General features: G+C 36.4%; 1 protein-coding gene across 1 annotated transcript in view; it reads right to left on the reverse strand.

Moving 5' to 3' along the window:
• The window catches only part of LOC110404076 (transcription initiation factor TFIID subunit 4-like), a 130,690-nt gene that overhangs the window by 68,771 nt on the left and 37,374 nt on the right, over positions 1 to 24,545 (reverse strand). The window contains exons 10-12 of the mRNA XM_021407976.1: positions 23,770 to 23,939; positions 6,071 to 6,201; positions 4,995 to 5,120 (exon numbers count right to left, since the gene is read on the reverse strand). Of these exons, the coding sequence (XP_021263651.1) occupies positions 4,995 to 5,120; positions 6,071 to 6,201; positions 23,770 to 23,939 (427 nt within the window). The remainder of the gene's footprint in view (positions 1 to 4,994; positions 5,121 to 6,070; positions 6,202 to 23,769; positions 23,940 to 24,545) is intronic.

Raw genomic sequence — 24,545 nt, forward strand, 5'->3', positions numbered from 1 at the left:
AAAACTTCCTCCTAATATCCAACCTAAATCTCCCCTGTCTCAGCTTAAAACCATTCCCCCTTGTCCTATCGCTAAATTACACACATAACAGTGTAGTTTTAAGAAGTGGAATTTATATTTCTTACAGTTGTCTTACAATAGAAATCAAAAGTATTTTTAAAAGAATATCTACATGAATTCAATGTAATAAGGCAAAAATTATTTTTAAAATTGAAGGACACCTGCAACTATGCAGATGAGCAGACCAGCACTCCTTCTGATGCACTGAACTAGGGCTGTTATTCTGTATTTTGTTGTCACTTGCAACATCAAAATAACACTACTGTTACATTTTTTTCCTCGCTAACAAAAAAAGGTTTCTGTTAGATGTAGAATAACTGTGATGTTTTCAGCCTGTTAAATCCCCGAAAAACTCTGAGGGTCTCCATTTCTAAATACTTGCCTGTTGCCTGATCAGCAACATCTGATCCCAGTTAAGGTACCCACAGCTCTTCTCCCTCTTACCAATACATGTCCTGGGAGTCTTCAATACTTCAAATTCATCTTTTTTCATTAAATAAAGTTAAGAGTCACAACTGCAGGTGAGAGTCACTGCTGTGCCAACAGTTTCAATTTTAAACCTATTTTTCCCCATTGATGACATTAGAACTTCACCCACGGCTGTACCAGCTTATAACTTTCACTTTTAATTAAAGAAATTAAATTGGCAACATGAAACACTTTGCTATCACATTAGCTTTGTTAATAAAAAGTGAGAGTTAAAAGCAGCATAGCTGAGGGTAAAACCCTATTTTGAGCTATGACCACAGTGAGGTAGATTGCAAGAGTGCAGGTGTAAGAGAAGATTCATTTTAAAATCATTAAAATTGAAGTAACAAATTTTTTAAAATTGAGAAAATTATCTCAACACAATAATTCAGTCTTTGCTCTCCTCTCATCAGAATTGAGTTACAAGTTTCAGTTCAGAAAGTGCTTCATCTCACAAAAAGCTGCATTACATCCACTGTACTCTCAGAAGAGAAGGAAAGGATTAAATTGGCATGACGACTGAACTCATCTCTCGCTCAGAGAGAAGGCCCTTCAAGTAATGACAGGAGGTGCATGTGACAGCGCTGTGTAAGGAAATCTGCACTGCCAAATTTCAGTGATCTCTCTCCAATAAAAAAGCACTTCAACCTACAGCACTATCAAAATCTTTATCATCCATAAATGCTGCTTAACTGTGCAAACAACACCAAGCAATTTTTCAGCTTACTTACTGATACGTTTATAGAATAGAGGCCACAAAGCAGATCTTCTTCCTATGATAACTGTAGTTATATTTAAAAACCCAAAACTAGACATGCCTGTGCTATTAATACAGAATACCGATACTAGACTACAAACTCCTTTCTGCTGCCAGAAATATTTCCATTATTATGCTCGAATCAGAACCTCATTCTGTTTGACACATACAACCTACATTTTCCAGATTTCGGAAATCGCGATGAAAGCAGCAAGGATGAATCACTGAAAGCTTCTTTTACTACAGCAAGACATGTGCCTTGTGTTTTCAGAAAGTCCACACAACGCACACCATGTCAAATGTAAAGGTAAGCTCCTCAAGTTATTTCAGTCTGGCTTTTGACCTTTCTGCTGTCTTAAGACTTCCCATAGCTTCTTTTCTGATTTCCCATGTCAACCACCAAAGACAGATCCAAAAGACCTCTGCTCCTGCATACACATGGAAACAACGGCCAGTGGCTTCTTATTAGGAAAACAAACAGGGAGAAAGAGGTGACTCTCCAAAATAGTTTATTTAAAGAGACTGCACTCCACATATGTGTATATATATACACAAGGTAGCCCTTCCTCATGTCATTATTACTTTACTGCATTATTCAATAACAGGAAGAAAATCCAAAAGTAATAATAATCAAGGCAGTTGTAGTACCTCCCTGTACAGCTTCTGTATTTAACTCATCATATCTTTTTGAAACAGGAGCTGTTCCAGCAGATGACAACTGTGGATCTCACAGTTTTGGGACCAGTATATCTTTAAGCACTACAATTAGAAAAAGTAGAGCTAGAAAGTAAATTAGAGAAAAGTTTTGGGCCATACATTCTAGGTTGGTACACATATGTTATGGGATATGATGCAAAGATCCCCAAAGTAGAAGACTTGCTTAAAATTTTTAGGTGTTTAATTAAAAATAAACAGCACGATGCAAAAACTTTTTCTTTTTTTTAAAGCTTCTGAAGCCTTACTTTTTTAATTTGGTCTCTCCATCTGACTTTATCTCTCATTCCTCCCAAGAAATCTCCTGCAGCAAATTCTTACAGATTCTACACACATATCTTACTGCAGTAACTGAAAATATAGTTGCAGGTCAATCAGAACATAATATTCCCTTCATCAGTATCTTATTCTTGGTGAATACTTGGACTTTAAGGTTGCTGAAGAGGCTTCACAAACTAAATACTTCAAAAAAGAACTTCCACTAAGTTAAACCTGTACTCGCTGTTCCATACCTAGACAATGGAGGAGGTACCGCTAGCAATTTCAAAACTTTTCCTAAAATTATTCTGCTGAGTATCTTTAACAAATCTTGCAAAATAACATGTCAAAACATGTAAGAATTTAAAAAATCACTGTCTAAAAGGCACATTAAGAAGCAGCAGCTTCCACTTTATGATTTTTAAGATTTAAGCATTTATAGAAAAAAAGCAGAAAGAAATTTCACCTTACAATCCCAAGGTTTCTAACTGTTAAATACACAATACTATCAAGGTGACAAAGGAGCCCTAATCTGTGAAACCAGCTCTTCGCATAAGAGGTATTTCAGTCTCCAAGGCCAGTTTAATCATTACTCTCTTTGCAGGCACAAATAGCAATCAGCATGCCACAAACAGACATGAAATGGTTACTGGTCCACATCACTATTTACCAGAGTAGATGAGGCAGATTTTAACTGTGTCCATTTAATAACTGTTTCATTACAATTACTGCATCCTCTCCACAAAGTCTTCGATCTCCTCAAACAACTAAGGATGTCAAAAAAGACCAGAAAGACCAAAATCCTGGCTAAGGATTCAGTAAGTAGGAATTCAGAATAAAGATCACAGGAGCTCTCTCTGTTAATGTACAGAGGATCCTGCATTTGAGCAGCAACCCAGATTCTGAGGAAATAATGAACAATGCATTACTTAGAATAAAAAGTCGTAATCTGACCACGTTTTGCCAAACTGTGTTCTACGTGAGTTTTGAAACAGGTGGTCAGCCCATCCAAATAGTACGGCTGAGAGCTAGATGCACACTCCAGGAAGGACAGACATTATCAATCTAAGTTCAAACTGAAACACACTTAACACTTAAATCCCAACACCACATAAGCACCTTTCAAAGGTTTCACAATATCTTCAATTTCTCTTTCAAAACATCAATGCCGGTAGATCAGCATTTTTCTTCCATAGTTACTCAGTGGTTTTGTTTCTTTTTTTCATATATTTTTCTAGTACACAATGCCTTCATGCCCAGCTGTCTGGTTATAAAGCTGATTGGCATTATTTTCATGAAGATGATTTCTTCAAATCAAGTAGAAGACTTTTTTTTTGTTGTGAAATTATTTGAATTTGCTCTATAATGTATAGGAATCAAACTTATTGTTAATATATTTATTTCCTAAATCTTGACTTCACAGGAGTTAACATTAATTCAAGATATAAGAAAAAGAATCCAAAAAACATGGCATCATAAGTTTGGACGTGACAACATGTAATCTAGCCTTAGATCAGCTTGCACGTAACTTTGCCCAGTTGGTGAAAAGTTTTTAAAATAAAGACTACAGGACTGTATTTTCCTCAATGTCCATTAAAACAAAAAGACTTCAAAAAGCAACAAACAAGAAGCAAGAGACACAGAAAAAGAAAACATGATTCATCAAGATGTATTTATTGAATGGAGAAAATGAGATACAAAAAAGCAGCATTAAAAATGAAAAGCGCATCTGCTTCCATCAAAACATTTAAAGGGCATACACATGTTCTGAGGAAAATTGTGGAATATTTAAGAACGTGAGCAATTATAAATTAAGAAAGAAAACAGAACAGAAAAAATAAAGATGAAAATAGCCAAACTGAGAAACATTTTTCTGAAATTAGCAAGTCAGGTTCTGTAGTTGGGTTGGCTTTTTAACAACATAGGCAGAGACTAAGTTTTACCACTGAGCACTGAGTTGTGCCATATAATCTCTTTAGAATATACAATAAACAATTCAGTGAGAATGTAAAGCAATAGATGAATAACTCAAAATAACTAAAGAATAAACTCATCTGTAGTTTGATATAACAGTAATACAATTAAATTTGCAGTTTTCGATAGGAATTTATCCTTGGATATGTTAGCCATTGTCTCCCATAGTCTCAAGAACTCATCACGTTCAGAGATGTATGTTCCTGAGAATGCAGGAGCATTCCAGTCAGCTAGGTGTGCTGTCAGTGTGGATAAACAGCAGGACTTAAGAAATGAAAGGTGCAGTGTCAAAACAGAAGTATTACTTTGGTATATGTAATGCTATAACGTAACAGAACGTATAGCAATAATAGTGGGGTGGCAAAGTCCAAGGCTGAAGCAAATGAGGACAAGCCCAAACAGAGAAGCCATAGACACAGAAACAAAGGAAGAAAATTTGCTTACCCTCGGAAGGCCTCACATAGGCAGGGATCTCCAGAGAGATGCCCTCACCACCACTGCCAACCCTTAAATGAGGTCTGGGAAGGGTTGGATCCTGGCTCCACCCCTTCCTGTCACTCAGGTGCATTGCATGCACTGAGCTCCCCTGGGCTGGCCCTGCCTTCCCTCTAGGTGCTCAATCACTGATTCAGGCCATGACTTAGCATTTCTGCTACAGTATAAGATACAAAAACTGTTCCAGAAACAGATTTCAAGAGATTTCTTCACTGTTTGAAGAATATGAACTGTTAAATATATTTTTTAAATAGAATAAAAAAGATACCTTGGCAGCCTTTAGCAAGATTTCCCTCTCTTGTTCATCTTTCCTTTGCTTTTCTAAACGTTCCAACTGTTCAAAAAACTTTAACTGTGATCGGACATCTGTAGCTTGTTCATACCACTCATCATCCTGTAAAGAACAATATTTTATGAAAACATGCATTTTCATCAAGACGATGCATTTCAAGAAGACTAAGTGTGTATATTAAAATATTTCTACAGTACTAACAACAAAAAAAATTAAGCTTGGTGCAATGAAGCCAGCCTACATGCTTTTTTACTAGATTAACAATTGCTAGCAACTTCATTTTGTTAAAAAAATCTAACTTATTTTTAATAATAAAACGTATTTGACATACTTGCATTTCAAACTGGTTTGCAGTTTTTTATCACAATTTTCCCTCTGGTTTAAGATATCTAAATTATTTCAATTTTCTCCAAGAATACAATCACTAACAATGGTATCAGATTAACTTGAAATCCTTTTTTTTTTTTTTTTAAAGAGAATATTGTTTAATTAAAGTGAAGAATTTAATACTTGAATTCTTTAGTTGCTGGCTTAAGACAAATTAGTAGCTCTTTCCTCTAATCTGAAAGCAGTTTTATCCCTGGGTTGTCATTGTATTAAGTTAAACATTTTAAGTTTTGGGCTAAAATTTTTAAGTGCAAGTATAGAAGTATTAGTATACTGCGCAGCCAAAGACATGTATGGCTATTACAGATTCCTATATATTGAAGCAATTTTGATCCAATCAGTGGTTATCCTGGTCAAAAGAGAAGGCAAGAATCAACAGTCTTCATCACAAAAGGTGAGCAGAAATAGCTTAAGAGGTGTGCCAAGCTAGACACTTCAGCATAGAAGGATGAATACAGTTTTACACACAAATTCTATTACAGAGAAGATAGGTCTGGCAACCAGTGTCATAATCCCACCACTCTCTATGCATTGAGATAGACAGATTTGTGATTAAAATGCGCTCTGCACACAAAATGAATACAAAATGTACCATGTGCTAAGAAAAAAAATTGTGTCAAGTTGCATCACTATACAACATCCAATAGCTTGATTTGCACACTTACTTTGTATGATTCCATGCGGTGCTGGGTTATCACTGTTACTTTTTCTATCACTGTTCTTAATCTGCTTTGTGTTGCATGGGAAATAAAAGTAACCACCTCAGCTGGCACATCAGTAATTCCTAATTTTTTAGCTAAAGCAAAGCAAAACAAAACAAAAGAAAATTAGATGATCCTTCACCAGAAAAAAAAAAAGCAAAAACAAAACAAAGCCCAACCTCTATGGAATCTAAAGAACATGAAGGCACAATATTATTTTCCTGAGCATATAAATCCTTGACAGTGTATTTCTGCAGCTTTGGTGGTACCTTCATTACCTCTTGAAAACATGCGGTCGCAATTTAAAGTTTGGGAGAATCCATAGTTGCTTCTTTACCCCTCAGAAGACACTCAGGCACCTTACCAGGTTTATCCCAGTGAAAAAGTAGAAGAGAAGACGAGGCAATCTGAGTTCTCAGAAGAAGCAATTCCTTTGTTTTCAGGAACACCACTGCTGACACTTTCAGTGCCCGCGCAGCCAGGCCACAGCGCACAACATAGTGCTGCGTGCTTCAGCCCGCGTTATTAGTGAGCTGGTTTTTCTTTAAACAAACGTTAAGCCTTAAAAATGCTTGAATATGTTCATTTGTGACATATTAGTATGAATGCAAAACACTCCAGGAAATTAACTGAGAATATTCTGGAAAGTATTTCCTGAGTGACTAATCAGAGAAGTCATCTTCGTCTGTGGGAGGGACCTCCACACAAATACAAACCTGAGAGGCTTAAAAATGAGTCTGTTTTATGACGCGTTCCTATCTTTTTCCAGCCGAACTCAACGTCAAGAAACCATCACACGTCCAAAAAATGAAGACGAGTTAGCGAGCAGCGTTCCTGCACGCCTACAGCCGCCTGTTGTTTCCGAGGCAGGAGCCGAGAGGCTCTGGCAATCACGCGGGACTCTGCCAGCGCCGCTCCGTCACCACCCGCGGGGCGATACCGCCCTCCCGGCAGGGGGCGCTGCAGCCACTCATCCCCGCGCAGCAGCGCGTGGGGGGGGCCCGCGTGAGGCGCCCTGTGCTCCCAGCTGCTGCGGGGACCCGGCTGTGCGAGGCCGCGCCCGTCCGGCTGAACTCCATTTTTTTCTTCCTTTCTTTCTTTCTTTTCCCCAACCGTTCTGTCTATTTAAATGTATATTTTATTGCATCACTACAGCGTATCATCCCCACACTTCCCAGAGCTGAATTCTGTCATATATTTCTGATATTAATTTTTTTTGTAATGATTCTTTGAAGTCATTATCACTTTAACTTAAGCCATCACTGCCTTCATACTGTACATGATACCTTAAGGATTTTAGCAGTATGTATCTGACTTCAACTGATTTTTGCTTTGCTGCTAAAAAAAATTCTATCTGTCTTGGTGCCCAATTTGTCCTCTGTAATAGAGATGGAGCTCCACCAAAGTTGCTGAAAGCTGAACGCATAATGGAAAGCAGAATTCGCATTAAGATCCCAATGCTGCAACTGTTACTCATGCAAATTAAGTCCTTGAAGTCGTTTGGGACTATTCATGTTGGTGGGAGCTATTTGCGCAAGTCAGGCTTGCAATATCCACACCTATTTGAGCATGCACCATTTTATTATGCAAACGTGTAAGCAAAGCTATCAATCAGAAAAGAAAAAAACCTAGTCTGAATGATAAAATGCAAGCAGAACGGGAAATTTAATTAAGTAGTATCTAGAAAAAAGGCTTGAGATGGAAAATTCTGCCAGGAATTCTAGTTATGAGTAGGAATGAATAATCGTTACAATAATAATTCTTTGAATTTCAGCACTTTAACTACAGCTACCCAACTTCTCTGAACACACAATGCTTTCATAATAAAGAGCTACCACCATCTTTTTTTTTTTCCACTGTGATAAAAGTTTTTCCTAATTTTAAGCACTTTTGGCTCTAAGTCAACTCAAGCACTACGCAGCTTGTTTTGCCTATTGAACTCTTTGGAACTTTTTCCATAATCAAAGGATCATTTCCTGAGATGCTCACTTCCCAAAGATTTGTGTCCTAGGTCCTCCTCACCAGCCTCCACAATAACCCCCGTGAGATTTTCTATTCCTGAAATGCCTCAGCACAAGTATTCACAATTCTGGAAAACCACCTGAAAGCCAGTTATAAATGGCAGCCCTCACGAGTCTGTCCTGAGACTTACCCTTTTGAATATCTTTTTCAGGGACATACAGGGAGATAGAAAGCACCCTCATCAAGTTTGCAGGTGACACCACACTGAATGATGCACAGCTGATGGACGGCTTACAGTGGGCAGTCAGCCAGCCATGATTCAGCAATGCATCCTGGCAACAGTGAAGACTAACAGTACAGCTGGTTGTATCAACAGGAGGCAAAAGTAGCCAGAACATCAGAAGAGGTGACTGCTCCTTTCTTTCAGCCCACATCTCAAATACTGCAGTCAGTTTTGGGTACCCCAGTACAAGAAAGATCTGAAAAATTTGAGTCCAGGGCCAAGTCACCAAGATTGTTACAGGGTTGGAACATTTGGTCGATACAAGCAGAACCTGAGGGATCTTTATCAGGGAGAAGAGAAAGCTTAAGGCAGAGGTTATTCGGGAAGATGAATCCAGACACTTTATTGAGATGCCTGGAGTAAGAATGAGAAATAAATTCATAAACTGAAACAGTAAAGGTTCTGACCAGGCATAGGGAAGAATTCTTCATTAAATATTAGAACACTTTGAACAGAAAAGCTATAGAATCTCCCACCTTCCATGTTTTTAAGACTCAGATGGACAATACCCTAGACAACCTAGTCTGATACTGTGATCCCTGTTCCCCTTGAACAGCTCAAGTTTCCTCCCACATTCCTTGTTATGCCTTCTTATCACAACATCCTTAGTTCCCTCCCACATCTAGCATCACCCCCTGGCCTATCTTCCAGCCCACATTTATCCAGCTTGCCAGCTGGGCACAGCCAGCTCACCCTGAGGCAAGTCTGTACAAGAATGCTGATTGGCAGCTAACCATTCAGAAGAGCAAAGAGCAGAAAAGAAAATTTGATTTTCCCCTCAATTGGAGCACACACAAGGGCTATCTAGCTGATGATTTATCAATAGATTCAAAAGTTATCTGCAGGGAGAGAGAAGGAAGGCAAATAGACTGCTCCATCATTTAAGGCTAGCTTTCTTTGGAAAGCAGGCTAAAGAAGAAAGAATACAGCACAAATTTCCCCCCAAAATGTCAAGAAACCAGACTACAAAATGATAAATGCATAAGAAGTCAACTTGTCATTCACAACACTCATCATGTGTAGAGGGATCACATCTTCCTCACTCCAAATTATGCTAGTCAAAAGTTCTGTCAGCATAGGACAACAGAAGCAGGGTACATTCCAAAGCTGTACAATACGTGAAGATTTGGCACACTACTTAAATACTTGGACTGTAATTGAGGCAAAGATGGGAAAATTACCAGCATGCTCCTGAAACAATAATTTCACCTATACTTGGAAAGGTTGCCTAGTTAGACTCTCATAAATGGTCACGTATACAGCCTCATTGATTTTCTGAGTGAAGAAAAGTTTTGATACCATTTTAGACACTTTTTTTTAGTAGTTCTTATATATTTTTTTCTGCTATATCAAGAGATACTTAAAAGCAGCAAAAGTAGCAAAATGACACCATCTCATAAAGTCCAAAAATGCCAAGAAGTAGAAACTGACTCTAAGCAAAAGGCTGAGAACTGTTAATACCCAAAAGTTTCCATTTTGAAGTCTCAGTATCTTTTTCTTCACCACTGCATCTCCTCCTGAGCTTCATCCACTCCTATTTATAAAAAGTATACTGGACTTCTTTTTTTTCAAAGGAAAATTATGTTGATCTCCAGACAGGAAATACCCTAGACCCACTCCTAAAGCACATAACTGTTTTTTTCTAATTTTAATTCAGAAAGGTTTATCTTCCCTTCACAAGATTTATATTTGTGCAGCCCACTAAAATATGACAATAAATATGAACTATATGATGGGGAAAAGAAATATAATTTAGAGTTATAAAAAATTTGTATATGCAATTACATGCATATACTTTACAGACTTAATTGTATGATAAAGCACAAATATCATCATATACAGTTTACCTTTCTAACCAGGTCACTGGATAGTTGGTTCAACTACAGATCTTTTTTTAGGTCCCAGCGTTCTAGATTCCCATCTTAACTGCACTATCTGGTCACAGCAATAAGTAGTCACAATATGTATACTTATATACATATAGACACACAAAATACAAAGAGGAAATAATGATTAAACAAAATAATTAATGTTGATCAACAAACTGCTGTCACATGCCTTTGTTTATTTTTAAAAAGTTATAATTATTTCTGACTTTTTTTTCTCTGCTCCCCTTAATGTGCTCTAATGTTGATTACTGTGGACATCTTAACTTGTAGCTTCATAACCCAAATTCTGCATTATAAAGCAGCAAGGAGCTACATATTTAAAACAACAGGAAATGCATAGTTTGAAAAAACTTGCTTGCTTTTAAATAATACATTTGCTAAATTTAAGCATTTTCAACATCAAGCACAATCCTTAAGCCTTTAAAATGACTTCAGCAATGTAATTCTGAACTTTTCCTAGAGCTATGATAAAAACATCATCAAGGATAACAACAAAGATGGAGTTGGAGCAAAGCAAGGCTCCAAGCTGTAATTTTAACCTATCTCTCCTCTTGAATTTGTGTTTTTACATTTTAAAAAGCATAACTAAGGTCATGTTTTTCATTCAAGCATTCTTGCCGGTACACTAGAACTGTATAAGTCCACAAAGAAGTGATGACCGATTGCATGAACACTTCTATTCTTTGTGACAGAACTTAAGTCTCAATTGCTCCTCAGGGGTATCACTACAAAATAGTCAGTTGAGTCACCTTATCATATGTGAAAAATATGAGAGGTCACAAATTAATACTCCCAAAGTGAACAAATTTCTAATCTGCCAAGCATTTATAGAACACCATAATAAGGACTGTCTACATATTAAATCTTAATTACACATTTGAAAGCCTTAGAAGCAAACCATGGTTCAGCCAGCATTTAATAAAGATCTACAGCTTATGAGATAGCATGCAAAGTAAAAGCACTGGAATATTTTTGTTACAAATAAACTATTTTCTACTTAAAAGTTTGCAGTATTGCAAGAGAATTTCTATAAAGTTAGAACTTGTATATAAGTTCCAAAAACCTTGAGGGAAAAAGCATTCAGCAATATTATTCTGATATTGGCATATGTGCCACTAGCACAAGGTTGTTTTTTCACAAACATAAAAGCACCTAAACCTTGTCATGAAAACTTTCAGATCCCAAGAAGTGAAAATTCTGAAGAGTCCTACCATCTACTTCCGTATCTGAGGGTACCGACTTTGCTGTGCTTTAGAAGTTTAATTATATTTTATTGATCAAACAAACCAAAATATATCGTAAGAAGAATACTGTCCTATTTGAGAAGCAGGAAAAAATACTATTTCTGCAGATAGGCTTTCAAAGAATCAAAAAGTTACTTGAATAATTTATACCTAAAGAGGACTGACAGGACGGAGATCAAAGATAAAAAAATTATTTGTAAAACATTAGGTCTGACTGATTACTGATGTGATGAATTATTGAATGCCTGTATAAAATCTCCTATCGTTTACACTTATAACAAAAAAACTTTACGGAATTGGTTTTAAAGGGTTAAAGAGCATGTATGAGAGCTTGAATTTGTCCCCTCCTTCAACACAAATGCTGGGAAGAGCCTGTTTAGTCTCTAATTGCCCTTAATCACAGGTCTGCAGACAGCACTTACTGCTATCATCTTAAAATTAAAAGAAACTTAAAGTTTAAAGTCTTTGTGTTTAATATTGGCCACAACTGGAACCACATTTCTTATGTCCAGGCCTCATCTGCTGTTACAACAGGCTTGCACAGAGCAAGATGGAAGGAAATCACAGGAATCCATCCTCCTTGCATCTGGAATATTCCTTAATTGTCTAAATTTCTATTGTACCTCATTTAACAGCATCAGATGTGGAAAAATAAAACAAAGATGCATCTGGCCATACCTATCTATCCCATCCTCTGAGCATAAGAAGTTACCTGTCTGATTGCATTGCATCTCCGATCATAAGCTCAAGCATCCTTCCTCCTCATTCATCCCAAACTATCCACCACAGTTTACAAGCCTGTCTCTCTGTAATTTTCCCCATCAAGAAAAGTAAAAAACTGCCCTCTAAATTGCTGCAGCAATCTTCCAAATTTTTAAAATGATGTAATTCTTTAATTTCAGTCCTAAATTTTAATAGCATGAGAGAAAGCAATGATTTTATAGTTCTGCTGAAGGTGTCAATCTCTATAAAATTAAACATCATTAAATACACCAGGCCCAGTCATCATTCAAGACTTAAGCTGTACAGCAACTTCTGAAGGCTAACAGCTGAGAAAAGATGGGGTCACCCATAAACAGAGGGGGATCGATATAAACAGGAAGGGGATCGATCTTTTGTGAGGGTGGATAGCGATAGGACAAGGGAGAATGGTTTTAAGCTGAGACAGGGGAGATTTAGGTTAGATATTAGGAGGAAGTTTTTCACTCAGAGGGTGGTGACGCACTGGAACAGGTTGCCCAGGGAGGTTGTGGATGCCCCGTCCCTGGAGGCATTCAAGGCCAGACTGGACGTGGCTCTGGGCAGCCTTGTCTAGTGGTTGGCGACCCTGCACTTGGCAGGGGGGTTGAGACTCGATGATCTTTGAGGTCCTTTTCAACCCAAGCCATTCTATGATTCTATGAAAAAGTGGTGAGCAGTTCCCCTTCTAAAACAACACAAACTATATCTGTTCTCTACAGAATGCAGGTCATGAAATCAGCAGAAAGCAATAGGTGCTTTGCCTAATACTATGACATCATTCATTCTACGCTGAGCAACAGCATTTAACTGTCAGCCTAACTAAACATAGTGAGGGAAGAACTCTAACGCACTATGAGCCCTTAGCCATAAAATAGCAATTACTGAACTTACTTGTCCCAGGCTAATCAGGTTGGGCTTAAGGACAAGGGACATTTCCCACACAGCAGTGTCCTCAGCCATCAACACCGCATTCAAAATTCTATCATAGGGAAAACTCTATCTCACAGATTAAGCTAGACAGTTGGGGATTGAACATAACAAAGAAAGAAACTATGGAGGTTGGCTGAGTACAAAGGACTCTGGAGTTGTTTGGAGGGGCTGCCAGAGCCCCAGACTGCCTTTGAGTATTAAAAACTGAAGGAAAAGCTTGTTAAATGGAGTGATGTGCAAACAGTAAATCACTAGCTATGATGACGGGGATTAGAGATTCCTAGGGGTATAAGATAACCTAGCGATCCCAGGCAGAAGAAACAGAATCATTATTTTAGCTGTCATCCTAGGTTTTCAGTCCTTTAAATAAAAAGAAGCTTCACTTTAAGTCTTACTAAATAAACAAATAAATAATTTAATCAGTGTTGATTTGCTCTACTGTTAAGTCTGTCTGAGAGACATGATGAGGAAAGGTAAAACTAAAGCTTTAGTTGCTTCCTTCACAAAATCAGCAAATCCAAAGTAGTTTGAGCAGGTGCCTCCGAGAAACCTGTAATCTGGAGTGTTTAGGGAAACCACAGACTAGGGAATGTTTTGTGCCAAACTAGAGAGAATTGGTGCCAAGTGCTTTGTGTTTTGGTAAACAATTCCCTCTAGCAGGTACAAACCAGCATCCCTTCAGTGAGGGGCAGATGGCCAAGATATATTCCACAACCCTGAACTATCTCAACTGTTATGGGAAAGATTTTGTAAACTAGCACCCGATATTGTTCAACACTATACTTCTAGTTCACCTTCATATAAACTGCCTATGCTAGAGATAATGACATTTTATCACAAATGTTTTTTACAAAATAATGGAAGACTCCACATTAGTTACTTCAGTAAGCTTGTTTATAAAAGAACATTTTTCCTTTCATAGGATAAAATCTCGTGAGCTCACTTCTGGATAAAAGCGTACAACCCACTTGAGTACTCAGGACTTGCTGGGTTCTAATACTGTCTCTATACTGCTTCAGAACTATTCACCTTGAGATGATTCTCCAGGAAGTAATTTGTGAAATTGAGAAATCAGTGAAACACTACTTACTTTTAAATATACATAATAAATAAATCCAACTTACAGATTAAAATCCTCAAAATACATAGCCATTTTCAATGGAAGACACAGCCGAAAAAAAAGATAACCAGCCATGCAATTCTAATGTAACTTAATGCATACAAAGTCTAAATAAAAGTTATGAAAATTGTAATACTCTCTTCTCCTTCTGCTTTCTCCAAAATAAGTGCCAACCAAATTATGTTAGCAAAGTAAGATTCAGCTAAGACTCAATCTGCAGAAGAATGCACCGCAAAGAAAAGCACTCAAAGCTTTTTTCAGATACTACAGTGGATTTAACTTACTCAGTACAAACTACACTCTAATAAACTTTTTGCATTTCTGCAATTGCATAAAAAGTTAAGAAAGGCTATACTGAATAATACAGTCCAGCACCCATTCTCTAACAGTAGTAGTGGGAAATGCTGCTGAAAAAATAAAAAACAAAGGAGTGTCCATGTAAAACTGCAATCATATACAGCCTAGAAACACCCTAAGCTGAAGGTCCTATCTTACTCCTTACTACCTCTGGATGGAATTTTTTTCCATTAATTTTTCAAGCCATTTCTTGAACCTGCAACATCCTAAAATAAAGGTTTGACAACTATACTATTCACCTTTGCTTGTTTTGAACTTTCACCTCCTAATTTTACCTAATACTTCTAATTCTTACAAAACCGAGACCAGAGTGAAAAATAGCTCAATTCTAGGGAGTCATAGCAGTATAATTATTTAACACAACAGAGGCAGAGAAATAGCTGCACTGATCAAGAATCCACATGTAACCAGGCCAAAATGCCTATTCTCTGTGCTTATTCAAAGCTATTATGCAAGTCAGTGGGATTTGGAGCAGGGCAAAATATCCAGGAAACAGAAAAAGAACTACTAGAGAAACTGTTTAACCCTCCTTATACGATTAGCGTTTTTTGACAAAAGTAATGTAAAAATGACAAAAAAAAAAAACCAAAAAAGCCTTACTTCTTTAACAATTCTCAGCAAGAGCGTAAGTCTGGGATTACAAACATAATTCATACTTTTTGGCAAAAAGAAAGAACTAATTTGAGAAGAGGTCTGACCTAAAATATTTATAACCAGACAATCCAGTTTCCAAAATACTGTCTCTGAGCTAAGTAATTAAACAGCTAAAAGGCAGCTATTAATCATCCCTAAAGAGTATTTCTATAATCCTAAGCAGTTTGTCTTCAACAGAATCAAGCTAGTCGCCAAACAGTATTATGCACAGGTAAGCAGAGGCTTGGAAGATGGAAGCAGTTGCCATGAATCAGGAACGCGTGAACATAAGAGCAGTGCAACCAGCAGTAGAAGAGAATACTTGGTATTCAGACAGACAGGGAGCCTGACAGCTTGATCAGAGTGGACAGAAAGAGAATGTGAACTCCAAAGGAACAGAAGTGGACTACAATTATTTTTTTCCTTATTTTCTCTGTAACTAAGCTGTATCTTATCTAATTCCTTGCAGAAGAAATCAAAATCTCAATGTCCTAAGCCAAAGATGGAAAGATATTAAACCATTACAGGACCTCAGGCTTAAGTGAAAGAACAATATGATTATGAGCTTATGTTAGGTGAGCAAGACATAGGAAAAAACTGTTAAAAGAATGTCAGAGATGACAAGCACAGATGCCAGTATACTGTGATGAGGTCCTTGCAATAGCAGAACAAAATCTAACTCATGTTCACAAAAGGATTAAAAGAAATACCATGAAAAAGAATTTGCCTATTTGCTTCTGTTCTTTTGAAGCAGATTATGTAAATAATGCAGACACTTTGGCAATTTTCTTTTCCTGAAGAAACTCTAACTCCGACCCTATGAAAGTCTTGTAGGTTACATGTCTGAAGAGCTATCAAAGATGTTCACTGATATTAGACAGACTAGTTCAACATGAGGCCGCGTCTTAAGGAGGCAGGATGGGCAAGTCACCTGGAAAAGATACACATGCACAAAGAATACAGGAAATTATAAAGGATACCAGAAGAGTAGATCATAGCCTGAATTGCAAAGTGTCAGCAATATTGTCTGTGTATGTCAGGATTAGAGGAAAAGTTGTCAAGATCAGGACATCTCACCATATCCATTAATTAATGCTAAATCTGCGTATTACCAGATCATCCACTACTACAAGGTGAATCCAGATCAGACATGGTCACATGATTTTGTCAAAACAGTTGGGCTTTATGATGGTTTATATCAGATTCATAAATTTACATTATTGTGCAGGAACAGATGGTACCTCATCTGACACAACGTCCAGCGATGCAGTTACCTCCTTGAAAACAAATAATCCTTTGTTATCAGTAAAATGTCTTTATACTGGTTCAATACTTTTCAACATTTGGCTGTGGCTTACTTTACTTAACACTATACAAACCACAGTCTAACACTCTTGATATCATAACTACTGGAAAAAAGTGTCAAATTGCCAGTGAGTTATCTTACAATATGTACTTTGTGTGCAGTAGATTCAGCAGCATAATGAAGACTAACAAATACAATGTTTTAAAACAGAAATTGACATTTTTACCTGCAGAGCACTGAAATTTTTAAGTGAAAATTCAACTTACGTGAAAAAGAAAATACTAAAGATTATGTGGTATTTCAGTAATTTTAAGAAACAAAAACATTGCAACCTTAGTTTGAGCAGCAGGATTGCCAAATAAACGTAATGAACAATCATTGTGATATATTTTAGAAACTATTACCTTTTACTTTTTTCCCCGTAAATGATCCTCGAAGATACTGCTCACTGATCAATGACTTCCTCCTCCACAAAGATGTTCCAACATGTGTTGAGTTTTGGGACATTAGTACCACCTCTAGAGCATGGAGCTTGCCTACAGGGATAATGTAAGTCAGATTTATTGCAATATTGAATGGTTCTCTAAGGTTTTCTTTTTATTGTTCTTATTCTACATCCCATGTTTATAACTAGAAATCTATTTATGAGATAGACTTTATGTATGAATCTGACAGAGAATGAATCTCCATGGAATGGTATTAATTTTACCCTCCTTTGCAGAGACCGAGAAATTTAAATCATTCTGTTTCCAGATACAAACTTATTCTGGGGCTGAGTGACAAATTTCAGCTTCATTTTCTTCACAAATAATCATAGTTTGAACAGATCTTCATTTATTTGTTGTAGTGTTGCAGAACCAATAAGAGTAATAAAAAGAAAACCTTAGAAATACACAAGAAATATTGAACAGAGGCTGCCTTACCTTTCACAGAAAGGCAGACTCCAAGCTCTCAGGTGGTACTGAAGTTATCATTCCAACACATGTTGGGACATCTTGTAAAACAGGAAGTCTAATCATGGACCTATTAGAGAAAGAACAACAATATATTTTAACACTCTTCTGAAATACTTACTGGTTATGTTTATTTGGCAACACTGCTGCTGATACTTAGATGGGAACTTATTCCCACCTCTTTTTTTTTAGAAGGAAATAATAAATGTAAGCAACATTTAATTGCCTTATAATATTGTAACATCAGCAAACAATAAATTGCAGTACAGAACAACAAATTTGCTATTAAATATAATAAACTCCTTTCCCAGTATCAACATAATAAACTAAATGTTCATAAATATGAACGTTGATGAGATAGAGAAGTGCACACCTAATCTAAATGAAATTTCTAGTAAATTGCTTGAGTTATACAGTGGGAGAAAAACTCTGTACCCACTAAGAAAGCCACAGAACTATTTCAGATGTCAGAATTTAGATACATTTCCATATCTGTCATGTCTCCCTACACATGACATAATTAAGTTAATAGGATCTTTAGAAAGTCAACAAATTTGGCATGCACAATAAATTGAAATACGTGTTACACAATTCCTAGCACTTTCCTTTTTTTCCTCTTGGGAAGCAGCAATTAAAGTCACAGAAAACACCACTCTACATACGGTTCAATTGGACTATGTATCTTGTTAGGAAAATGAACAACTTCAAAATTCTATGCTTAAGGAGAACAGGGACTTAATGGGCTGATTTGCACGTTAGAACCATCTCCTAATACAAGAGTTATGTACACAGATATTTAAGGAGGCCATCATGACAGAAAGATGCTGTTGTAAAACAGTGGTATTAAAAGGAATATTTCAGTTTGAAGACAAATCAGCTTATGGATAACAAGTTAAAAGTCAATAATGAAAACAACTAGGATCAACAAAAAGTGCACTGAAAACAAAAAAACATGTTTGCAGGCTATCTGATGGCTCAGAATTTCAGAACCCAAAACAACTGTAATCTAAGCAGCTATAAAAACCCTCTAAAGTAAACCAACCAACAGAAATAAGTGTACTTTTATGTTAGAACAGCTCCATATGTGAAAGAGCAATCATCAATAGTAGTTTCATCTCATTCAAACATGAATACAACTGTTGACAAATAAACAGATGAAACAGGGATGACAGAATGACTCTATTATTAAACTAGTAACAAATGCTTTAAACAGAGGCTCTGAAATCTACTGGCCTGGTTCCATGAAGGATATTCCACTCAGTTTTTATGTGGTTTAACAATAAAAAAATGCCCTCCAGAGTATTCAAATTATTTAAAATACATACATATGCATTCAACTCAGTTGCTACTGTGATGTCACACAGTAGATACAATATACTACAGAATACAGAAAGACAGGTATTTCCTTATGCTTTAACATGCATTTCTATAGCGGACACGTAATTCAAATGTAACTGAAAGAAAGAATCAAACAGAACAATGAGCAACATCTCATTAGACAATTAAAAATATATTGCCAGTAAAATAACAAAAAGGTACATCTATGTATTATGCTGAACCTAAACCTACAGCTACTACACTGAGAGAGACAGTGGCTTAAATCTATAAAGCTGAGCTGCTCTGAGGCCATTTTAAGAATGACTGTAGACCTTTTCTGATATAGGAGCACTTGGATTCAACGGTGCATTTTCAAGTTTCATAATAATTCACCTGCACTACTATGTGTGTTCTTGACTAAAAATCTATTTGGACAAAGCAAGAGAATACAGTACTTATTTACTGATAGGAAACGTCAGAGGTGTATGCTATTTTGTCAATGTAATAGATTTTTTAAAGGAAATATATAACAATACTTGTTTATAGACATAAATCAAGAATTTAATTAAAACATGTTATAGAAAAATTGATTTCCTAATGAAGATACAAAAATAATTAGGAATCAATGTGAAATAAAAATATTGGTGATACTTCAATATGCTTTTATCACACTTTCAAGTATAAATAGTTTGGAAATATAAGATGGACACTTAAAATGGATTAAATATAGCCAAATCAGTCCCACACTTCTTACCATGTCACATTTGTAATTATTCTATTTGGCCAGAACTCTATAACAACACAAACTGAAATAGAAACATTCGGTGAAGAACACTGACAGTGACGTGAAAGAGAGAATGAAAGAATCTAACTCAGGGTGCACAATATGCCAAAATAATGTTTTATTATTATTGCTTTCAGACAGTTAATTTATGGTTAAGAGTCTCCTCCTCATAATGTGACATTTTAGGGACAGCCATGGAAAAAGCAAAATGGCATAATCTGGTTGGAGAGGATGTCAGAACTGAAATAAAGCTGTGGGAATTAATATTCTGCTGCAGGCTCTAAGCTTGTGAGGATATCGTGCTCTGGTGGCCACACAATCACAAGCAAAGTTTTTGGAACAGCTAGCAGAGTCCTACAGACCACCAATTCTCAGGAAAAAGACTTCTCACTGAAGGACATATCATTGGCATGAGTGGAAATTTTAAAAGTCACCTGCATAAGAAAAGCAAACTTCATTCCACTGTACCATGCTGGGTGATACCAACAAGATATTCATAAGGGCTTCTGCATGCAAAAAAAATGTATTACACTATGAAAAAACTCATCTTCCTATCTTGTTAAAACCAAAAACAAATGAGGAAAAAAACAACAAAACAGTGAAACATGAAGTGCTACAAGGTATCCAGAATAGACTCATCACAGCTTGATAAAGAATAAGGTTAATGACTGTTATTTAGGTATTAGGCTGATAATTTAATTCTTACTGTATACAGTTCTTATTTAAATACATTTCTTAGCTCTTATTTGTTAATGTTTAGCAGAATTTTTCCTCATTTCTCTTCCAAATATGTTCCTTTCCATGGACTTAGTTATCACACAATATACATAGGATCGCCTTTTTATTTTTTACCATCCTTATGTCCTGATAACGTTCACTGTATTTAACATAAAATACAGTATAATCTAATTCTTATCTGATGAGACTCAGGAACAATGCTGTAATTACAGTAACTCTGGAGTCAAGGAGTTTCTATTTTCACAACACAGTTACAAACCACAATTTCACTCTTAAAAAAACCTGCTACACCATACTGTCTTATTAATTAAAGTGTTTCCCCTTTCAGTAAACAGCAAAAACTCGATGTCTAAAAGTAGCATCTAAAACCTAATAAAATCAATACAGCATTCTGACCCATGAAGAAATAGCTTGTGAATGAATAGAAGTGAAACATCTACAAAATTATTTTTCTTGTTTCTTTCCCACAAAAAAAACCCAAACAAAATAGCTAGGATTTCTCAGCACTATTCAGCTTATCTTCCCCTTTAAAGAAACACTACTCGCTTTACTAATGGAGTTAAAGGCCTAGAAAGTTTTTGAAGTTTACATGCACATCAGGGCATGCATGAAGAACATCAGTCTCTGCCTCTGAACTTGCCAAAAGAGAAACAACTATCTTACAGCTCTTTGCATGTGTTTCACTGTGCTGTTCTGTCAGACAGAAAGATCTGGGTTTAAAGTTTTATGATCCTGTACGGAATAGCAAAAGAAATACATTATCTACTCGGAAATATCTACTCTTGGTTTCGCATCAAAGAAATTGAAACAGTCGCAATGCTCTCTTCCTATGATAACAAATGGCAATGATTACCAAAGACAACTAGATATCAGATCGGATAAGGAAGCATGTGGAAAGCGGATGAATATTTTTGCATGAATTACCTTTCAGTTACTTCCTCCACTTAGATGGATCAATACTAATATTACTCATTTAGATTTAAAATAAACTTTGGATGATAACAATGCCAAGTTGAGCAGTAGAGATAAGAACGTACAATATATTAAGAAACCTCTTTCACTATAACTTTGAGGCATTTGGCTGGTGGTTACTCCCAAAGACTGAGAAGCATCTGCTCTCGCTTTAGCAGTTTATATTCTGACTCTAGTGAATGGAAGCACAATCTCTGAAACAGCCTTTGGGGAACACTACCGAGTTGCTCGACAGAACTCTTACTCAGAAAAGAGAGGAAGAGATTAATATTACAGAAAACTTGAAAGATCTAGCTTCTGAGGAGGGAGAGAAGAGCAGTTTCCTAATACTGTACATACCACAAATCTCTCTTGTACTAAAACATTAAAAACATGCCCTAAAACTAAAGTGATCATTAAATATGAATAGATTTAAAGGTAGAAAATAAGGTCTATTTAAGTCATACTCAGGTCAAAGGAAGAAGTTGTATTTTATCTCATTTGTCAACAAGCATAACAAAAACAGAAGAATAAGGACTCACATAACATACTTTCTTTTCCTAATGTGCCTGAGAAGGTCACAGCCTCCTGTGCTTAATCCTGGTGCGTCTAGGCACAGCAACACATGGTAAGACTGATTTTCATCGTGATCTTACAATGTCATTATTTTAAGTGCCCAGTAGCACACACTACTAAATTTGTGTGGTCCCATGCAATCAACAAATCTGCCCACACACAGTGAAAACCAAGCTTCTAAAACTTCAAAATCAGCTGAAGGAATTCTCTCCTCAAGAGCCACAGATCCTAGATAGTAGCCACTACTGAACCCCACAGACACTTTCAAAACTATAAAAGGCTTCATATACAGACAAAATAAAGCTCTAAAAGTGGCTGCAGGAGATCACTAGGAGTGGCCGCTCTTTTGGATTCACTGCTTTTGAGAAGTAAATCCCTGCAGCTGCTTTTAAAAGCTTTGAAAGTTTCATTTCAATTATCAAAGCCAATAAAGCTTCAGAAACAGCCATAGGGATTTGCTCCTCAGAGGAGCAAACCCCAAAAGGCAGTGATGAATAGTGTGATGGGTTCTGTGGTTCTTAAAGTATGTACAGATTCCTGCAAGTCCTACACTTGTAATTACAGCTCCATGTTGTGCAGCAATTGTTACACCCAGACAGTTCATTAAGGCTTATATGGCAAATTTATTACTGATTTCCCATTCCTTTTAACAGTCTCCATTTCCTTTTTGTTTTCTAACACCTGTATAAACCATTATGTGAGTATCCTTCACAACACTTTCACGAACAAATTTCACAACAGTCTTTCTGCCTTCCCATCTCAGCTGGCGATAAGCCATCTCACAAAATGTTGCACATATGCTTTCCCACACTGCATCACATAATGCCATCGTCATATAATTTCAACATGATAACTAAAGCATGCAAAATTCATTTCTCAGAATGGCTTCAACTTAAAAGAGGCCTAATTTTAACACAATAGTAAACAGCTCAACAGTAAATTAATGAAGAAGCTTGCTGTAACTGCAATATGAAAAGGCTTTCATTAATTCAATGAACATAAAGACAACATTTCAGAAATACCCTTCAAACCTTAAAACTCTACAATCTTAAAAACCTAACTATAATGATTTTTAACAAGATCTTAAAACCATGAATGCAATGATTCCCTACAGATTTTTACAAATTTACAAGAGTTCTTAAAAAAAAAAAAAAAGCTTCTGTATGCTTGGAGCTCTGTATCTTAAGACTCTGATGTACCTGAAAACATTACCAAAAATTATGGTGAAAAGATACATTTATGTAACAGATCGTGTATGATATATTAACTATGTATGTAAAATAAAATACAAACTCAGAATGCCTAATATCCTTAAAGCATCACTAATTTTGAGTAATTATTTTTTCTACAGAAATTTATAACATTCATTTTCAAATGACAGAATAAATAAACCTTTTTGGAAAATACTATAAGAAAATCACTGTGAACTTAAATAGATGCAAGCATTAAGAACTGAATTATTGGTTTGCACGGGAAAAAAAAAACCTTGACAGATAACTTCAGCAAGCTGTTAAATCTTATTCACAGGTGTCCTCTGTGACCTGAACTACTTAATTTACCTCTCTGTTCCAACATTCTCATGTGTAAAACATGAAGAAGGATTGTGAGAAATAATTAATGTTTGCAAAAAGCTTTGAGATCCTTGGATATAAAAAACACAGGAAAAGTGTGAAATATAAAAGTACCGATACAATGTTTTTTTTCCGATTTGGCATAGCTCAGTTACTTTTATCACAAAAACCTTGAAAGTTTAAGAATACAAGATTATGTAATAAAAGGCATAAGCCCCCTTATTTATAACAATCTTAAGCGCTAAGCATATTCTGTTACTCAGAACTACATAACAAAAACTACCAGAAAGAGAGGACATGTTTCTCACCCATTTCAAGTATGCGTTTATGTAGAGGTATAGCAGCAAGAAAGGGTTCATCTTTACACGACTGTATCTGGGTTCCAACCAAGTCAGAGTTGGTAGCCATAATTCGGGCACTTTCTTCATTTAGATTAACACCAGCCATAGAAGCAACATCATTGATGTCATCATCATCTCTATAATGAAAATACAAATAAAAAATAATTCTGCATGTGAAACATTCAATGAATGCACACGAATTAACTGCTACTCCAAAGCAGGCAACAGGCTTGCTGTCTGGGCCAACTTAAATCACTACTACCAGGGTCTCAATTCTCATATTAAATATTCTAGATTCAGAATTAACTATTTCTTGATCACATTAGGAAGCCCTCACAGGCAGGACCATTCGCCTGGAGTGATGGAGGTGCCTTTTCTTCATCTGCGAGGAATAGCAATGAATTCACAGGTAAGTTTGGTTTCCAAGCATGGTTTAACTGTACGCTACTATTCTCCCTAGCAACATACAAAAACAGTTGAACATGTCATCTAGTTTTAGAAAAATGAGCTGCATTTCAGATGATGATAGCAGCATTTCCCAAGCCACTGTTTGCCCTGCAATACCCTTCCTAACAGCTTGAGGAAGGACTAACTGACAAATTTGAGTTTCAGAAGACAGATCATACCAGTATCTCCCAAGCATCTGTTATCTCCTACCTCTACAAGGTATGGCTCCTAACTGTGGAAACAAACCATCTGTTTTCAGCACTTTCTGCTTAGGAGCTATTTGTGACACAGACACT

Source organism: Numida meleagris, chromosome 10 (genome assembly GCF_002078875.1).
Source record: "Numida meleagris isolate 19003 breed g44 Domestic line chromosome 10, NumMel1.0, whole genome shotgun sequence".
In the NCBI taxonomy this organism is placed as follows: Eukaryota; Metazoa; Chordata; class Aves; order Galliformes; family Numididae; genus Numida; species Numida meleagris.